Raw genomic sequence first — 20,984 nt, 5'->3', positions numbered from 1 at the left:
TTCCACAGACATGGTGACATTAATCTTTATTTTACCAACTAGCATCTATGTGGTTTGGCAGAAAACCAATTTAAAGTTAACAAAGACAGTCTAGCTAGTAGATAGGAGCACTGAAAGGAGGATAAAGCATTTATGAGACACAGGAGTTTGGAGATGCATCTCAAGCTCTTTCATAGTCTTGTATCAGTTTTCTGGTATCAGAATGGCTGAGATTGGCAGGGATCTCTGAAGGAGATCCAGGTTTCTCTCGGCTGGGACAATATAACTTTTCACACAGTCATACAATAAATTCAGTCAACAAAGCAATTCAAGACAAAAATAGTATTATGTCCTCCCCAGAACAAAAGATCAACAACAAAAGCAAGCCCCCCCCAAAACAACAGTATTCCTGTAACTGAATTTAAATTGCAGATATGCAAACAGCTCTACCAGCACACTTGAGAAGTGGCAAACTGTGGCACAGTGGAGCTTGGAGAGGGGATAAACTCCTAAGCCACTTGTTTGCCAAGAAATACATAAAGGAACCACACCTGTTTTTTTCTAAGCAAATACAATGTGTACTTATTTGTTATCTTCACACAGAAATCTCAGCCCAAACCATCACAAAATAAAGTTTTCTAAAATCTTCTATTTTCCTAACTATATATATACACCCTTCTGTTCTCAGTGGATTTCAACATACGTTGAAATTGAGGCTGAAAACAACATTCACTAATAATTAGAGTGGGAAAGGATTTTCCTATGACTAACCAGCTGCTTGCCTGTGGAGGCGTGGGCACGTCTGCATCAGACCGCAGAGCTCAAAGCCCAGAGCTGCTTACTGCTGACCCAGCCTTCCTGAGAACCAGAGATGGGACACCTGAGAAGACTGAAAACCAGAGTCCACTGCTGTCCTTCTACCCAATTTCTCCATTCTAAATTTGATATTGGCAAGATAAAAACTGGGACAAAAATTTCTCTTCTGGAAATAGGAGTCGGACTCCATGATCCTTATGGGTCCCTTCCAACTCTTGTTATTCTACGATGCCCCTTACTTGCTCTTTTTTGATCCCTCAGAACACTTTCTGAAACTGCTACTTAAAAATAGACAATTTTATTTCAAGACTTGTAAGAGTATTTTCAATTTCCAGAAAAAGTTCACAAGCTGCTGCATCCAACACTCCCCCTGTAAAGGAATATCAACAAGATCATTTTCTTCATTTCCAACATATTGGATTTTTCTTTTAAGAAGCACAATTTCCTCTATATTAACACAGAATTTATGCTTGCACACTGCCAGTCCCACTGATAGAATCCCCCCTTTTTTCTTTACCAGTCAACAGTTAATGCTTTCTGTTGTGAATAACTGATTCTTCTCTTAAATTGCACAAGTGAAAGTATTTTAGGTGAAGTGCAAATCTGTCTCTAATAAAAAGTAGATTTCTTATTATCCAACTGTAAACAATACCATAAGGATCTTCAAAAAATAAACTTGGCTTCTGTTAATTAATATTATAGCTCTCAAATCAGAGAAGCTCATTCAAGCTGCATCTTCCATTAAACTAAATGTAATAGTTTCTTAGACTTCCATCCTAAACTGAGTTTTGTGGAAATGGGAGGAAATGAGAAACAACAAGCAGCAAAGATAGGAAAACAAACCTTTTTCACCCACGCCTTTCAAAATTCTCAGATACACTGCATTCTGTGCAGAACTGGAGGCACCTTAGCTCTGAGCATAAACTAGCAAGCCCTCATCAGAGCTTATTAAATCAAACATGTTTCAGTAAATGCCACTATCTTAGTTCTGGGCTCAATAACATCCGAGTCCGGTGCAGATACATCAGTTTCAAAATCTAATTGCACAGATGCGACACGCTCCTTGTGGCACCACAAGAAATTGTAGTCACACGATGCAACGTCAATGGCTTGGCTAGAAAATAGGGCTGGGACACAGAAAGAAGTATGAGAGAGTCAACAAACTGGTTCTGCTAAATCTCAGAGCTGTGCTTTCTAATACAGGCAAAGCTCAAAGAGCAGTGGGCAGGAATAAAAGTTACAGAAGATATCATACAGGAAAGTAAAACAAAGAAAATCCTTCATTTCAGGGGAACTCTTCACTTCAAGACAGACAATTCAGCATTGCCTTACTTCAGCTTGGTTTGTGCCCATAGTTACCATACAAAAAGAACTCAAAATTCAAGCTAAGTGTCCACAACCAACTGCAACAGCGTCATGCAGACACAAATGAATGCTCTTCCAGCACTAAAATTTTAACATTATTGACCTAAAGTGAAACAGCTGGGGGAGGAGAAATGCCAAAATGTCTGCCTTTTAAATGTCAAATATTTTGATTAGAGACTTTCAAACATGACTATTTTTTTCCCCTGAGCCCACACAGTCTCCCATTCTAAGTTCTTCTGCTTCAACAACCTCTGGCACTACTGAGTTGAGAAGCCAAATAAGTTTATCAGTGGTCCCAGACACTGCAAGAGTGAACACTGCAGTTACCCAGCAGGGACCAGCCTTACCCTAGCAGCAAGTGGTGCAAGGTGGAAAAACAAAGAAGTTGTATGCTCAAAATATTTAGAAAAATCTGGCTGGCGTTATGGACAGTGTGGTAATACATCTTACCACAGAGCTGATGCTGGTCTGCACACACACTGGAATAAACAAGAGATGAATCAGTTTCATAATCAGTTGTAAGTAGAAGGGTTTATTTTTAATATCAGAAACACCAATCTGTTAGAATTTGAGAAACTACTGTTTCTTGGGAAGGTTGATTGAAATAGAAACCAGTACCCTCTCCAAAGCTAGCTGTTGCATCGATAGATTCACATGCTTTGGGTATTTTCTTGTTTCTGTTGATAGTAGGACACCAAGGAGGTTGAACTACAGAAGCCTAGAACACCAGCCTCACATAAGCAAAGGTCAAGAGATGTTCCCAACACCGTCCAATTCAGCATGCGTCACACATGATACGGTACCCTTGAAGCACCATGCGGCAACATCAAAGCTAGGGCTTTGAGAGTCTCAACATGACTTGAACAAGAAAGAAAAACAAACCACCTAAAAAACAACCCACAACCTAATCTTCTTACATAGAAAAGGCAAAGGCAAAGTATGGTCACAAATGCTATGCATAACGAAAACCAGCGATTCATTTTGCCTCTTAGCAGGCTTCCTTTGCTTTAAACCTCTTCTGTGAATCTCTTCTGGCAGATCTCCCTTTTCTGGCATGAATCACAGGTATGTGGCATTCATTCTGTTGCTTGCATACTGGTAAGTGACAAAGCAAAATCCTTCCACTGCTAGAAATTCATTTTTCACCAACTTCATACAAGAATTTCTCCTGCTATGAGGACCTGCTGCTTTGTTAACAGAAGGAAAGCACACATCTCTGTGCAAAAAAGAGCAACACAATTCTGTATCGGCCAGGTCTCTAACACAGGCACAATGATCTTGAAACAGGAATTTGTTCTGTGGCTTAAAGTACACTGCAGATCATGATCTCTCAGTATTTTCTTTAAGCAACCCTGTTAGTTGATAGAGAAATGACTTTGTAGAGCCTAGTGGCATTTAAAGGGGTGTGGTTTGGGTGTTTGTTTTTTTTTTCCTTTTGTTTTGTTTTTAATAAGAATATAAATTGAGACTGACTGTGGAAATGTTCAGTAATCAGATACAGGAAGGCTCCCTCTGTTCGGTACTTAAACAGAATTGGAAAACTGTCACATAGCTATGAGAGATTGTGCTTACAAAATAATTAAATCCAGAACAGTATCACTATCCTTGAGATTTGTGTGGCTGAAATGTACTAGTTCTGAGAAGTTCCACTTGCCCTTATATTAATAAACTTTTGAATTTTAATTTTAATTTGGTCTTCTATGAAAGTGACTGGGCCAAACCTGTGCACTGAAGTAGGTATGTTCAGTGAAAGAGAAGTTTTCATTTTTAAATAACAGATTACCTTGAGACACTGGGGCAGACCGTACAGCTCCCATAAATAACAGATAAAAGATGAATCTAAAAGTACTGAAGAAATACAGAATTTCAATGAGTGATGGCATACCTAACTCACTCAAAAAGCAGCTGTGAATTAGATTCACACCCACAAGTAATAAACTTTAAAGAAAAAGTCTTGTGGAAATGTCACATTAATCTACCCATATAGAAAAAGTCTACTCACCCACTGCTTACTAAGATGATTAGTAAGGAAATCACAAGTTAAACTTTATTCATCTGCTTAAAAAAATAGGAAAGAGTTTACAAGGTTGATTTAACTCACAAGATATTATTGTCACTTGACATTTACATGCAATGTATAATTCCATTCCCACTTACAGTCTGGGGAAAGCCTGTTAAAATACTTCCTTAATGTGTGAACGCTTCTTTGAGTTGTGTTCTTTTTATCTGCCACCTTCTCCTTAAGCCAGCTGGCTCCTTTTGTTAAGCCTTTTTTAATAAGAAAGTTCATTATATGTAATTTATGGAGCGCTTTGAGATTGTCATTTCCTATTGAATGCTATAGCACATGCTATTGCAGAACACCATAGCATTTGTTGATAGTGTCAGAAAATCAACGCGATTTACACATCTATACATCCTCAGTGAGTCCAATTCGGACTCATAAAAAGACAAATGTGTGTTCTCATTCAAGAGCTGAATGGACATGGTCCTGGGCACCCTGCTCTGGGTGTCTCTGCTTGAGCAGGGGTTGACCCAGAGGACCTCCAGAAGCCCTTTCCAACTCAGCCATTCCGTGATTCATTTTAGCTATATGAACCTGTTCTCCTACAATTTATATGCCAGACTACTCTTCCTATTTTGCAAAATCATAAGAGCTTTATGGAAACTACAGAAGTTGCTTACATGAGAAACTTCACGAGGAAAGCATTTCAAAATCTTTTGTCATTTCAAGTGCAATCAGTGTACTGTCCTGCTTAAACCTTCTGCTGTGGCTTTCTTATTTCTTACCTCTCTTCTCCTTCATGATACATTTATTTACTGCTTGCTCCTCTGCAACCCGTTTCCCCATTTCTGCTCTTTTTCACTAGCCTGCTTCAGATTCCTTCACTAGCTAGAGATATCTTTCTGGTCATCGCAATCCTTGGGGTCACCTCCTGCTTTCTCACGTCCTCCTGTATAATGGTTTATGGCCTCTTTCTTACTGGCATTATTGGAATAAAGGTCCGTTAATACACACAAAAACCTGAACCAACAACAAAAGTAAGACATAAGCTCACTTGTCATGAATACTAACTGCTGTGTACTGCACAATTTGGGAACGAACATAAACGCTGGCTAAAATAACGTCTGGTCAACAGCGTGAATGACAGCAGACTGTCTGGCTACTGCTGTGTGTCCTGCACAGAAAGTTGTGCTTCACAATGCCCATGATGAATGACATCAGAAGAGGTACAGGGATTGCTCCCTGTACAAATTTGCTGACAACTTTGCAAATGTGTTCTTATCTTTATATGGCACATGCTGTATAATTTAGGGTCTTTCTAGATCAACAAGACTAAATCCTGCTAATTGCATTTTTCTTTAATAAGCTCTTTCGGTATTTAAAAGAAAGAGCAACACAGATTACTCAGAGGCTGGAAAGCATAACTTACATCAAGACCGACAAAAACAGCTTAACGTGGCTAGTTTCAGTAAGTGATGCTAAAGGTGTCTTGCTCGTGACCTCCCACAACCATCCTGAAGATTTCTTAACATAATGGGCTCTGGTAAGCAAACAAAACTATAGTTCAGTGGCTGAAAACTGAAACAAAGATAACGTAGAATTAGAAGTTTCTCTATCAACTAGAGTACAACAACATACGCAGAGATAAGATAGATTGTCTTTCACTTCAACTGCCTTTTTCCTGGACCATGGGCTTCAGTGGTTGTTTTTTTGGTTGCTGTTGTTTTTTTTCCCTTAGCAGCAGCGTATTTTTGAATCAGTAAATCATTTTGTCTCTTCACATTGTATTATTTATTGACCCACTAATAAAAAGTCAGGCTATCCACCCACAGACATGTCTGAAGGATCCACTCAAAAAACTAATCTAAGTGCAAATCTTCACTTAATCTCATATGCATGCTTCAGAGATGCAAAAGTGGTTTTTTTTGTTCGTTTTTTTTTTTTTTTTGTTTGGTTTGGTTTGTTTTTTTTTTTTGGTGAGAACTATTGGTGATACGTGGATGGTTGGACTGGATGATCTTGTTGGTTTTTTCCAACATTGGTGTTTCTGTGATTCTGTGAATATTGAAAATATGGTACTTCTTATTTGCTAGGCTGTTGGCTTCTGCTTCCTTTTTCTCCTTACAAACATAATTTTTTGGTGGCCACTTAGCTCTCACCTTTCCCAACCACCTACTCCCATCACACACAACTGAAATTCTAGATTCTTGCAACATTATTTTCACAAGCATACAAGACATAAGAAACAACGGAAGGGAATATCTACATGGGAATATGCTATATTCAAACATTAATACATCTCAAAACACTCCTGACATGTCTCTTTAAAAAGATAAACGGATGCCTGGTGAACTTGAATGACATGTCCAAGGCCACACAGTGGCAACACCAGTCTAGAGAGCACAGCTGTTCCTAGCTTTAAGGCCTCAGCAAAATCACACCTGCATCACAGTTGTTTTGCCTCTTTCATATAATGCTACTACGAGCTCCTTGTTCTTCTTGAGAGAAATGAAAGCACAAGAAGGGAAACAAAAATCTATCACAATTACAATTAAAAATATTCTAAACCTACAGTTCAGGCAAACAATTTCTGCCCGTCCTACAAAGGCTGACATTTTTCAGATGGGCATTCACTGACAACAATTGTAAGAAAAATGTAAGTCTTGTGTGTGATTCTGACTGGATGAAGCACACATTCCCATTTAAATTCTTCAAATTAGTGCATATTGTAATCATTCTTCACTAGAATGTCAGTATGCTGTATAACACTGGTGTAATTGGAAATATGTCACAGAACCTGGATTTGAGTCAGAGTTAAATTTTAAGTTTTCTTTTATAAATTATTTTTAGATGAAAGTATTAGAAAACCTCCTAATTAATTCTACCTGCACTGATAGAAAAATTATTTCTGAACATCAGAAGAGTAAGGCTGTAAATTACAGCCACAAGTCCTTGAATTCTTGAAAAGATGAGCAGAAAGGAAAGAAAAGAAAGGAAAACAAAAAAAGAAAAACAGAGGTTAGTGCCCACAGACTCTTGGTAGGGGATCAGGATGATGGTTTCAGAATGCTCATGTCTATGGCAGGGCTTCCTTAGCGCCCTGACCGAACACTAAGAACACATCAGCACCTCTTAAGTAAAAGTAAGCACATCAGCTTACTTTTAACTTAGATAAACCTTTCCCCTAATAAAAGAATTAAGAACAAAAATATATAATTTATTTATTTACTTAATCCTGAATGTTGAATGTTGACAACCACACATGTATTATATGTTTAAACTTTCATGAGTTCTTCCTCCCTGCCTAGTTAATTAGGCAGACAATTAGATCACTGAAAATAAAATTCTGATCTATTCAAACTGATAAAAATTAAAGCTTTCAGAGTGGGTTTTTCAAAGCCCACACTTTTTTCTGTATATGCGTATGCCTCTACATTTAATCAGAATGTAGCTGTATTTCCTTATTGCCATTTTTCTGTGGCAGAAATATGACGATAAGAAAATGACAGATTAATATACTACAGAGAATATTTTCATACAGTAAATTATTCAGATAAAATATTCCTCTCTGGCTTTTGTTCAAAGAAGTTGATTTATCTTTGTGCTAAGGAGCCCACACAAGACCTCTGCAGTATTTCATAGTATCTTGAAGCTGAAAAAGACCATTAGGATCATCTATTCTGATCTCATGCATAGTAGAGGCCAAAGAACCTCACCCAGCAATTTCAAGCATATAACTTACAGCCGTAAGCTTGCTCATTCTCTCAAGGTTAACATCACTGGTGAGCAGTGGGTCTGCAAAAAGGTCTACACAGCATTTAAATCCTACTTATGATCTATCTTGCAAACTCCTGAAAATTTACGGGGTCTAAGACACAGAAATTTATAGTGACTACGGGTACATGAGGTAACCAAGCAGGTAACTCCAAACTCATTGTGACCTTTGGGGGAGAAAACTACTCACTTTGTTAGGAAATTCATATGAAAAAGATACAAACACACACATACATATATGTATGTACCTGAAAACGGACCCCATGGGAAAACCACCTGCTGAAACCTGAAAATTAAAAATTGTGGTTTTCTGACAAAAACAAGACTGTCCCAAGCAAGACCTTCTGCTCAAGTGCAAGCTGCCAGTGTTACACAGCTCCACGGGAATGCATTGAGGACAGATGCTTTAAACTGAGATTGGATTTCACTCTGAACAATGCTCACCAGTTCAGCCACAGCGTACCAGCTTCGGGCAAGAATAACTGGATGAAGTGCACAGATCTATGCTGCGTAGGAAATCAGACTGGTAATACATGTTGGTCTCAAACAGCTTCAGCTTTAAAAAGTCTATGATCTGATAGTAGTAATTCTCTCTCCCTACTGTTAACCTTCATCCTCCATTTATATTTTAGTATTACCAAACACAAGAGCATGATGATACAGCACCAACACCTCTAAACCCATTGAAGGAATGAGGTTCTGCAGAGCTGCTGCTGACTACAGCAGGTGAATGAGTAACGGGAAGGGCTTGGGAAAGCCTTTGCTGCCACCTAATGGGTTTGTTTTTCCTTCGAGAAAAAGTTGAGAGACAAAGATAGGTGGATGCATTCAGCTTCTAGAGTACGGAATAGGCAAAAAGAGGTAATGAGACAGGAGCACACTGCTTAACACAGCCACCTTCCCCTCACTGCACTGCGTTCTTTTTACAGTCAAAATTTCAGCCAGGAAATAACAACAAGCCTGTATATTTCTTCCCACCCTGTAAGATGGTCAGGGTGGATTTAGGGTAAATACAAAATAGCTCAAATCTCCCATTACAAATCATATTTTTCCAGATTTTGGAACAAGGTGTATTTCCAAATTCACAATTTTCACACAGCTTCTCTGAAGGTCAGCCGTCAGAACAAAACTGTATTCTAGCAATGGGCTCATCAGCCTGCTCAGCACCTTCTGCTAGAAGTCATTTTTCCATTGCAATTACTGAGGCACAAAAGTAAGTTAAAAAGAAAAAAAAAAACAAACCCATATTATCTTCTCAGAGCATTGATTGAAGAGCACAATGCATAAAAATGTATTTTTTTTTATCTTACTGTACAAAACCCCAGCCATCCCTTCAGTTTCCAAATAATAAAATTGCTTGAAGAAGAAATACTTCAATATGTGATGCCATTTAACTTCAAGAAAACACATGCATCTTCCTTACTGCTATTTGAAAGGTTATATACAGATAAAACAATCCGCAAAGCACAATGTAACACAGGACACCTATTTCCTAAAGGATGAATTTCAAGAGGAAGATTTGAAGGAAAGAAAAACTGCACAGTATTCTTGAGAAAGGGAATCTGAAGCATTTTATCTCAAATACCCCAAAAATACAATTATACCTTAAACAACAGGGGAAAAAAACCTTCCCAAGAGGAAAAAAGTCTATTCAGTGCCCACACTATTCTTGCTCCCAATTAGTACCACAGACACAGGTGTAACAATCAAGCAGACCCATTGACAAACAGCTTCTGGAAGATAAATGTGCAGGGTCAGAAACTTCCCCAAGGAACGGCTTTCTACACTGGGGGAACTCTTACAGCTTCCAACAAAGCCTCTGGTAGTGGCTCACACTGAAGGTTGCTCAAGTTAATGGATCACGAGTCTCCATTTCCTACCACACTTTTTCACAGAGCTAGAAAAGTTTTTTTTGTAAGCAACTGCCAGTGAAAAGCCATTAATCTCCAGCATGGACTTTGACAGACTGCAGCTGCGATCTCCACGAAGAAAAAAACATCCCACAGCCCTTCCTCGGAATTTACTCTAGCCTAAAGACAAAGTAAATTCTGACAGACTGAGGCGCACTCTTGGGGATTTCAAATCCAGGTAAGATTGCTGCTCCGCATCCATAAAGATGTAATGGACTGTTCCTGCAGAGTATATAAAACTGTTTGCTATTTCCTTCCCAGGAGTATCTCAACAGATGTATGTGCATGTATGGCAGTTTGCAAGAGAAAAACAAGACCCGATTCCTCATGCGCAGTCCCTAGAACCCAGACCAAAGTTTTGTCCATTGTAAGGCCACAGGAAGACAGCAGTCTGACAAAAGTACCGTTTATATGCAATGGTAGCATGTAGGAGAAAACACCATATCACAGCTTATCTTCCCAGGCCAAGGACAGGTAGGGTAACAAGTCAAAGTTTAGTCTTGCTCATTTCCTCACTCAGCAGACCTTCACGTCGCCTTCTAATCAAGCAGATTGCAAAGTGCCATTCTAGTCAATAAACTGTAGCCTTTTCTAAGGCCACGTACTTTGGTTTGCTTATTTTTATGAATTATCTCTATCACTGTGGAAACTAACAGAGCATGAGAATTTTAGGAGCACAAATTTCAGTGGGATCACTTCTGGATCCCAGCACAATCACATCACGGTCACTTCGTACATAAGAACTTCTCCTGTGTTAAGACTTGTGTTATGACACTGCAGGAGTCACTGCATGTGAATTTTCAATGGAAAACAAGCTAGAAAATAAAAAGGACAAAGGAAACAGCTGAACCAAACTGTTATCAAATTAAACACAGGCAGGCATTCCATCTTTATTATGGAATTTGCACTATTCCAAGCAGAAGTTTCAGGTCTAAGACAGAAATCTCCACAGAAATGATCCCTGCTCTCAGTGATGAATGAAGATGAATGAACTTCTGATCTTCAGGTCATTCTGTTATAGGTTGCTGCATCATCTTTAGCAAGACACTGCATGTAAAAATAGTGAATGTTCTATAGAACTTTGTGAATCAACTACCTATTAAAAGGCTGCCAATAATTTTACAATGCTAGGCTGACCTGTACATCTGTATTCTCTACACTTCTTCCTGCTCCAACAAGAGTCTGCAACATTTGGAGTGATTCCTGTTTAACTCCACTTGAAGACAGCAGCAAGAGAAACTGAAGTGCTGTAGGAAATCTCACAGACCTAAACCTACATTTAAAAGATCCTACTTTACCAACTACTTTCAGACTAGTATTTAACGGGAATCGAGACACAAGCAGATCCCAAGCCATTTGGTGAATAGAAAGCAGTCAGTAAAAGGAGGCCATAACCCACAGGGTGTACAGAGACAGCAAAGGGAAACAGAGAAATGGGATGAGCAGCCAGGACTGAGGGAAGCTGTTCTGGCAGAAGGAGCAGGTTATGCAATAGGAAACAGAGCAGACAAGCAGGAAGGAAGAGCCAGAGCTGCAAAGGGCTAACTTAATCCAGGGCACATGCCACAGCGTACTATCAGTAACACTCTGGAAGTCCCACGGGGCTGCCCTGTACAGAGCAGCGAGCAGAAAAATCCTTCAGAGTGTGGAGAAAGAGAGCAGAGAGGATGGGGGTGAGGAGCTCTCACGTAGATGCTGACGTTGCGACAGGAAGATCACTGCTGTGTTAGACAGATGGCAGGCAGCCATATGAGCAGCTGGCCATGACATTTTAAAGCAGGTTTTTGAGTGAAAAAAAAGAAGTAGCTCATTTTTTTCCTGTTAAGTAAATTAGAGTTGAGGTGGAATAACTGCTTTGCACCCACTTATTCTACAGTCCAGGGCCTCAGCGTTTTCCAGTGCGAATGCAATGTGTAGTTGGAAGAAAGTTCTAGACATTAAGGAACTACCTTGCTGTCCACTTGAAAACCCATTCATATAATTAGGCAAAGCCCTATGTGCTAATGCTTTAAAATGCTTTTTAGACACTTTATGCTTATCTATATTTATCATCTTATCCATAGTTAGCATACTCTCCTGTCCCTCCAATTATTTCCCAATTTGTTTTGGCCATTCCTTTCAGCTCCACATGGCTTTGGCTCCAGACCAGAGACAAAAGCAATTACCCCTCAATTATCCGTTTAGATAGCCAAGTGCTGGGCAGGAAGCCAGGAGATGATGATGAATTAGTCCTCTTTCTTCTGATACCTACAACTCTGTGTACTTCATAGTCCCATATTATTGAGAAAGTTCTCCTGCTTTCAAAGAGACAAATAAAACACCATTCTCAGCAAACTGGCAGAATTCACACCCAAATCCTCCGAGCAGAACTGGGAATGGATGTCTGTCTTTGTCATGCACTTATCATTCATTTGTCATGCACAGCATTCATATCATGATCAGCACATCACACAATACGTATGGCATGTTATACCAATTAAAAAAAAAAAAAAAAAAAAAAACAGAGAAAAAGACTTCTACTTATATCCTTATATTTGCTTATATCCAGTGTTTCACATGGATGCCCTTTCTACCTCTAGAGAAGATTTTGAGTTCAGGTAAAGACAGTTCAGCCATTTACAGAAGTGCATCAAGCAGTGCAAATAGCTGTTGTGTGCAGAGGTGTTAAGAGGGGGCTTTTTTCAATCACAGTCACATACAGACAGCTCAAACAACAGATTGAGGTTAAATTTTAAAATACGTAAATTACAGAGCTTAGATGATTTTGACAGAAATCAGTTGCAAATGCAAATAATGCTACCTTCAAATTCCCAAAGGATATGAGAATGTGCTTAAGCTTTAAAATGCGCAGATTCCTCTGAAATTTGAAGGAAATTTCTTTCCTTTGGTCTTGTGCTGGACTGGACCACAGAACAACCAAAAGTATTTTGAGTACAGAAAGGACACACTCAAACCGAGTCTGTGCAGCTTGTTTCACTGCTTACATGGCCTTTTATGTAGCAACATTTTAAAACACTTGCATAACACAAGGCTATTTTTGAAAAAAGGAGAAAACTATGATTTTTAGACAATTTAAATGATTAAATGGACAGAAATCCCCTTAAACTTACGACTGTGGACTGCAAGCAAATGTCAAGACAATCACACAAATGAGATGACTGAAACTGCTTAGAAATTTGGGATATTAAATCCTTCCAATATTCCTGTGGAACGGGTAAACATTGTTTTTATTAGGGTTCTTATTTTGCAGAAAGAAGGAAAATTAACACATCCCAGTATGCAGAGGATTAGATTAACTGGTACATGCTGTCTCACAGTTCAAAATGTAGAAACATGATGAAATGATACAAATCTTTATATCTTCAAAGTCATTTCAGCTGTTATTTCTATCAGTTAAACTGATTCCCTCTTTTTCTAGATTTCTCACACTGATATTTATTGCAGCTTTTATTACATCTTTGAGACTAAGTTCAACTACAGCAACATAGCATCAGTATGTACACTGGCTTGCAGCCATGCCACCTTCATCCAGTTACAGATAAAATCCATTTCAGAAGGACTGAAGTGAGTCAGTAGGAAGGAAGATGGCAGCTTCCTTAAGGGAAATATGATGCTAAGAAAAAAGATAAGTTCATTCAATAGGTGGAATTCTCCAAAGGAAATTTCTATTCAAATGTAAACCCAGTGCCTGATTTTGTTCTGAAACTTTCAAAGCACATGTCAACATAAAGGCATTAAAATCCTATTGTCTTTATCCATGAGTAAGCAATTTTAATCTGATGTCCCTGACATCCAACTCAAAACTCCTCTATATTTTCCAGTTGTTTTTTCCTGCTCTTTTAAATTAGCTAGAGGAAAACTTTCTCCCTTCTGGATTATTAAGCAGTCTACACAGCAGTCTTTATTCACCCAAAAGATTTTCATTTCAACAGTGGCAGACTAATCCCTGGGACTACAGTTTACCTCCCGAATAGCTGAGAGGCTTTGTCTGTGCTTGCAAAACATCTGAGGTCCTCTGAAGAAAGGTTACTGTAGGTTACAAGGCTACTATAAATCTTGGAATATCCTGAGTCAATTCTTGCCCCCAAGTTGGCATCTCTTCCTATCAGCAACCCCGTGGGCTTCATGAGCTAAGAAGCAGATTTACTCCTTTGTTCCACCTAACACTACCACCATCTGTTTAAATAGCTTAAGTTCACAATTGTTCTGAGCGGGTTTATAGCTTCCATAGCCACTGTAAGAAGGGTTCTTTGTTCTCTGGATGGTTTAACTGGAGAGGGCTTGAGGCTGCTCAAGGATCATGGCCAAATCAACAGAGAGGTAAAGAAGAGAATTTCTTTTCAGTGCTTTTTGAAATGTTAATGGCAGTGCTGCTTACTTCCTATCTTCGCCTGCCCCCTAGTGAGCTTTGATTTTCACTCCACCTGAGCAGTGGTGGCTGCTTTGTAACTCACGCGCATACAGATGTTCTGAAACACCAAGTTTTTCTTTCTACATTCTTCAGAAGAATTCTCGTTATGCTTTCTCAATAAGCATGTCAGGAGGTAAATAGCATTCTCCAGCCCGACAGGGTTAAAATGCAGAAAGATACTTTTACTTAACAGGGAAACACTCTTCAAATTGGCATAAGATGTAAACACTTAAAATATGTCCAAGAAAATTTATGCTCGCTAATTTATATTTCTTCTTTATATTATTTTTTCTTCTAGAGCTCTGAAGGCTCATGAATCATCCTTCAATTTTTATTTTTTTTTAGGGGGAGGGGGTGTGAAGATTGTTGTGTTTGCTCCCTACAGATCATCTCAAATACAACGCCAAAGCAAATCCACTACTATAATCTAGGAGAGAAAAGAGATCCAGTTAGACCTGAAAAAACAAAACAAATCAAAACAACCTAATTTACTAGCTGGTGCACTTATGGGAGGCCCCTTCATTAAACACAGGCCAGTCCAGCAAACATTACTGTGTTTTATTTAGTAAGTATGCTTACCACTAAATGATTTCAGAATCAGGCTCTTGGATAGTAGCAGTTAAGAGAAGAAACAGGCAGCACTTACTGCACAAACTCTGCCTGCCTTCACATCTAAATCCAACTTCTCTCATGTCCTTCCTAAGACAATTTTTGCCCAGCGCTACTCCCAAAAAGTAGCCGTGTAAGGTGAAGTTCCAAAGGAACAAGATACCTTTGCAGCAGCAATGCTTCTAAAATAAAACAATAATCACAACAGAATTCTTTGCTACTACGGAGCCTAGCAATGAACGTGTCAGAAGCTGGAAATCGAACTGCAAACAGGAGAGGAACAAGAATGCAGAAATATATTATCAAAAGCCGTTTCAAAATTAAATGAATACTTTGCCTCAAAATAAGAAGGCTAAGCAGGGTAGGAGGGTTACAGTTTTATGGAGATAGAGCTTGTCACATGTTAATCAGCTGAACACAAGAGCTTAACAGCAAGTTTACCAGACCAGATGATGCTAACTTAAAACCATAAAAAAAAAAAAAAACCACAACCAAAAAATATCCGAAATACCACAGTGTGTATTTACTAAAAGTATGTCATACCACAGCAACTTTGTGTATTTCCTGATGGCACTGTATAAACAAAAGGAAATGAAGCCCAAGAAGAGGAGATGAAGATGACTTCCCAAAGTCAAGGGAGTAAAAATCAAACCTTGTAAAAGAGAAGCGAGGGAGCTTTGCTTATTTGCTTGTTCCATGTTCACATGCACATAAATCAGCTAAGAAAAGGAGTGAAGACCACAATCACTGTAAGTGAAAAATTAACATCCTAACACCAGGCCATATTCAAACTATACAGTCTTTAAACTTCAAATACAAGTCTGTAGTAGCTTTACTGTAGAGAATGGGATGGACTATGTTCAACAACATCAAAACGTTAGGAGGACTTATTTTATAACCCTATAACCTTGCAATCCTAGATTCTACAGGATGCTTCCCCTGCTAAAATAAAATTGTTACAATCTAGAAGCTGTTTTCCAGTCGCACGATCTAATTCAACAGTAACAATGACCACACTAATTGCATCAAGAATAATTTTACCTCTAGACAATGTATTAAGTAAAGCCCTTCTGGTTCCTGAATGAAGTGGGCAACATAACTTCAAGGCTGTAATTGAGGACTCACACGTGGGAAATGCATGACAGAGAAAGACAATTGAAATTTACTAGGAGTGTAATGCACAGACCTTCAGAGCAAACCTGCACTGTGAAGCTTAAGTTGCCCTTCACCCCTCCAAATGTGAATGCAATGGATACTGAAGCTTAAGGCAAAGTAGGAGAGAAGGTGGCTGCACAAGCAGAGAGAGACAGAACTGGCTATACCCGTTTTACTGCAAAGGGAATCCCCAGCTGACTGTTAAGCCAAGTTCCCATTTGGAAACAGCACATCAATTGCCTCTGATAGCAATATGGATAAAAAGGCAAGAGGAGAGAGAACTCTCACACTAGACAAAGAAGCATTCATTCTGACTGTACGTAAACCTTGGCTCAGTTGAGTGAAAGATTTTAATGAATGACTATTATTTTCTTTGAGGACTCACACTACAACCATGATTAAAGGTTTTTGAGATTGGGAGCTTTAAGGTTTTACCTTTTTTTTCCTCTTTCTCCCCAGTGAAGACATTATCATAAATCTAACGAGAGAAACAGGAGGTATTCAAAGACAATATTGGTCTTTGAAAAGTAGCTTTGCACTGCATCTGCTACTGTGAAATAGCAATGACAAGACTGTTAGAAGAGATGAGAGATTTAAGGTACTCCTCTTGGTACATGCCCAAATTGAAGCACCCTTGAAGAGCCTGTTTCTCAGCAGGGAAACAAACAGCATCTTAAAAAATCGCATCCTTTAACAAGTGTCTCAAGCTCTGCACTCAGAATTATTAGCATTTTTAAAGTCTTGCCCTGAACATTAAATAAAACACACACAAAGAGGTTGTATTAGAAAGAAAGTTCATTTTATTCACCCTAAGAGGTCTTCTACATCTTGTTCAGCAATATTGAAGTTTTTACAAAGTAGTAAGATAAGGAGCATTGGAATGTAATTAGTCTTGGGTGTTACAAAAGCTGAAACAATGTTTGCTTGGTATTTCTATTTTCATCAAATTTGTTATTGAAGACAATTAGGTGACTGGAATGAAAACACTGTAAAACCAGAAGAACAACAAATCCCACAATGAAGACAGATGATTATAAATAAATCAAAGTATGCGGGCCCAGGATTAATTCAGGATGCAATACAAAAGAATATACTCAGGGGAATTACTTACTGAAATTTTCCACCAGGTCAAGGGCAACGTGGGTAGCAATATCCATTCCAGTATTTATGTAAGACTGACAGTTTCTCAGAGATGAGAGAGAGGAATTCACAGAGCTGAATGAGATTCTTGTACCCCTCTGCATCTTGGACTTGTTACTCTAGAAATAAGAGACAAAACATTTTGAATACAGTTTACACCCAAAGAATTTGTGAGAGAAAACCAAATTGCAGATAGCTAACCATTAAGCACTGTTAAAAGGACCACTGAAACACCAGAGAGCAGGGATGAATCACAGAATGGCCTGGCTTGAAAAGGACCACAGTGGCCATCTAGTTTCAACCCCCTTGCTCTGTGCAGGGTCGCCAACCAGCAGACCAGGCTGCCCAGAGCCACATCCAGCCTGGCCTTAAATGCCTCCAGGGATGGGGCATCCACAGCCTGCTTGGGCAACCTGTTCCAGTGCCTCACCACCCTCTGTGTGAAAAACTTCCTCCTAATATCTAACCTCAACCTCTCCTGTCTCAGTTTAAAACCATTCCCCTTGTCCTAAGTGTAAGTGGTACTTCAATTCACCAGAAGTTTTTTATTTCCTTCTTATTCAATGTTAAGTTCAGCTACACCACAAAAAGCAACTTGCAGTTGTCAGCTGCTTATTTCTATACCTCAAAACCTCATAGATGATGTTAGCTTGAAAGTTACTGCTCAATTTCAGATCCAAAAAAAGTCCATGTGCCCAAAAGTTTGCCTGTATTCTAGACACATTATCAGCTAGGCTAACAAGAACTGTGACTTCTCACATCAAATTCAGCCTCTCCAACTACAAGCTTGTTACAACAGCTATTGCTTGGAAAAAATAAAAAAAAGGGCACCTGCTCTACCAATGTGTTTAACAATAAATCATCTTGCCTAATTCTGAAATAAAGCCCACCTAACTAGTGGTGCCTCTTTCCCCAAAGTTGTCACGAACTTTGTTGTTAGAACCAATGTTCCACTGGCACAGCGCTGGGTCACAGAAGAATCATGTTTGTCTTTTTACCACTGTCCTCTCTGGTACAGACCCATAACCTGAGATTAACTGCTTTTCCTCTGCTGTGAGCAAAACTTTCAAGTGGGTTTCCTTACACTATCCTTGTCTGCAATGTTCACATCAGCTGGTGGTTTCATCCCAAACATTTCAGCTTCTGCTCTTTCTTCTCTGTGCTTTACCATACTTGCTTGGATAATATGTAGGTTTTCTAAGAAACAAGGATTTTGTGTATAGTTTTATACTTTATGTTCCAGGAGATAAGAAATTCTGCTAAGCTTCAAACACTGAATTATTTATAAAAGAAAGTCTTGTACAGACAGAAATACTCCATTAGTTTATATAAATAATAACTAGGATTTTCAACAATTACTCTGAGATCATATTGGGGAGTAGGGAGAGAAAAGAATCCATAACAAAAATTGATTTATAGTAGAAATTTTATCAAAATGGTACACAAAATGACAAGAGGATGAGCTGCTGTATAAACAATAGCCTTTGAAAGGCCAAAATCCAACAGAAATATGCAAAATGTCAAAATAGAAAGGACAAAGCTTTGCCCAAGCTTTTTATACTTGCATCTCCCTCTACTACTTACTCTGAGATTCCATAACTAACTCTTGCACTCATCCTAACGTGAACAACATTGCCATCTTCCTCATGATCATGCAGATTATAAGACCTGAACACCCGCTGTCACTTTGTCTTCTCTTCCAATGTTTTCTTCCGCATCTTTTTCTTTTTTTCTGCTTCAAAAATGTGCTTGGCTACTCAAGACTATCATTTATGACCCTGTTTTTAGGTCATGGGTATACAATAACTTTTAATTAATACTGATAGATCACATTCAGCACACCTTGAACTTTACATTACATATGACTGATTTCCCCTCTCTCCTTTCTAAACAAGCATCTTGCCAGACAGGAGGCAGAAGGCTTCAACACTTGCTCCAGCTGGCTCAGCTCATGCTCTCCCTGTCAAAAGACAGCAATTGTTGTCTTCAGAGATCTTTAGAGACTGTCAAATTGACAGCAGGTGACATGCAAAAAGTCCCTTACAGACCTCTTTGAAAGTTAAATCAGAAATGCTCTTAATATTTAATAATGAATGCTTTAAGCTGTTACGGTTAACTTTTTTTTTTTAAGTAGTTGTTTGCCATCATATTGAAACTGTTTGTAAAAACCCCTATGATCCAAACTTTATACGCGGTTAAATAGCCCCACAAAATCATGTTAGCAGCTTTATCCTTCTGGGCACATTTAGTGCATCAGAGCTAATGGCAAGAATCAAATTCACTTCCCAAACATGGTAAATCTCACTAATTGAGCGAACTTGCTGTTCGCTTGGGAAATTTCACAGGTTAGCCCTGAAATACAAGAATCTGAAAAAAAAAGAAGAAAAAAAAAAACCAAACAAACAAACAAAAAAACAACAAAGAAGTGAAAAATTAAACAGGCCTCTACATTCTCTTCATATTTATGGAAGCACTGACCAAACTATATGGGAACTGCAGCTGTCATTCACATTGCTAGATATACCACTGCGTAGACGTCTCAAATCGACTTTTGGAAGGCAATTTAAGTACACTCAGACAACTCTGTTGTTGCTGTTTACACCTCACTTCTGGAAAGTATAATGAGGCAAACTTATCTGAAAAAGAGACCAAGTGAGAGTAGAAAGGCAGTTGGTTTTTTTTTGACAGAAAAAAAAAAACATCCAATAGTCATAGAGTCACAGAATCATAGAATGGCTTGGGAAGGAAGAGACCCTAAGGATCATCAAGTTCCAACCCCCTGCCACAGGCAGGGCAACCAACCTCCATCTTCCATATCTGGCACTAGATCAGGCTGCTGAGGGCCCGACCCAACCTGGTCTTGAAGACCTCCAGGGCTGGAGCATCCACAGCCTCTCTGAGCAGCCTGTGCCAACACCTCACCACTCCTACTGCAAACACCTCCTCTGACATCCAATCTAAACCTTCCTTCCTTGAGCTTAAAACCGTTCCCCCTCGTCCTATCTCTGTCTACCAGAGTAAGAAGTTGATTCCCCTCCTGTTTAATCACCTTTTAAATACAGGAAGGCTGTAACGAGGTCTCCTTGCAGCCTTCTGTTCTCCAGGCTGAACAAGCCCAGCTCCCTCAGCCTGTCTTCACAGGGTAGGTATAGTCCAGATTGGATTGCTAAGCAGAAACCTGAAGTTACACCTCATACTCTGTGACTTGACACGTGAGCAAATGACCCAATTTCCCTGCGTTTCAACCTCCAAAACCAGCAGCAGAGACGAAGGCGAATATCCCAGGTGCTTTTCAACAGTGCCCACTGACAGGGCACGGGGCAACAGGCACAAACTGGAACACAGAGAGTTTCATAGAACACACACGCACAAAAACTCTGTTACTGTGAGGGTGACAGAGCACTGGCGCGGGCTGCCCAGAGGGGTTGTAGAATCTCTTTTTGTGGACACACTGAAAACCCATCAGGAGGTTTCGTTGTGCAAGCTACTGTATGAGCTTGCTTTAGCAGGGGGTTGGACCGGATGGTCTCCAGAGCTCCCTTCCAACCGTACGACCCCGTGAGCGCCGACCTCCGGCAGCAGCGCTGCCCCGGACGCACGGCTGACCGCGTACCACAGGGTGCCTCACACAGCGCCCGAGAGAAGCGGCAGCCAGCCCCGCTTCCCAGCCCTTCCCTTCACCCCCCCGTCCCCAAACCGGGCGGCCAGGCCCCCCGCGCCGCCCCGGCAGCTCACCTCGTCCCCGCCGCCGAGGCCCGACAGAGGCAGCGGGGCGGGGCGACCGGCGGAACCGCCTCATCATCCCGCGCCTTTGCCGACG

The 20,984-nt window shown here is 39.7% G+C and overlaps 1 protein-coding gene and 1 long non-coding RNA gene across 3 annotated transcripts in view; both read right to left on the bottom strand.

The window, feature by feature from the left end:
• LOC128091579 (uncharacterized) overlaps positions 1-18,999 on the bottom strand; it is a 460,071-nt gene extending 441,072 nt beyond the window's left edge. The window contains exon 1 of the long non-coding RNA XR_008211474.1: positions 17,638-18,999. This is a non-coding gene — a long non-coding RNA (uncharacterized LOC128091579). The remainder of the gene's footprint in view (positions 1-17,637) is intronic.
• The window catches only part of NSMCE2 (NSE2 (MMS21) homolog, SMC5-SMC6 complex SUMO ligase), a 127,619-nt gene extending 106,636 nt beyond the window's left edge, over positions 1-20,983 (bottom strand). Inside the window, exons 1-2 of one of the 2 annotated variants that reach the window (XM_052704861.1) lie at positions 20,900-20,983; positions 17,136-17,283 (exon numbers count right to left, since the gene is read on the bottom strand). In XM_052704861.1, the coding sequence (XP_052560821.1) occupies positions 17,136-17,268 (133 nt within the window). In that variant the 5' untranslated portion in view covers positions 17,269-17,283; positions 20,900-20,983. Of the gene's footprint in view, positions 1-17,135; positions 17,284-19,006; positions 19,794-20,899 lie in introns of those variants that run through there. The other variant, XM_052704862.1, reaches the window with a different exon arrangement.
• Between the last annotated feature and the right edge of the window lies 1 nt (position 20,984).

The sequence above is a fragment of the Tympanuchus pallidicinctus genome, unplaced genomic scaffold, assembly GCF_026119805.1.
Source record: "Tympanuchus pallidicinctus isolate F22 unplaced genomic scaffold, pur_lepc_1.0 scaffold5, whole genome shotgun sequence".
NCBI classification, from domain to species: Eukaryota; Metazoa; Chordata; class Aves; order Galliformes; family Phasianidae; genus Tympanuchus; species Tympanuchus pallidicinctus.
The sequence above is the reverse complement of the archived record's forward strand: the minus strand, read 5'-3'. Positions and strand labels throughout refer to the sequence as shown.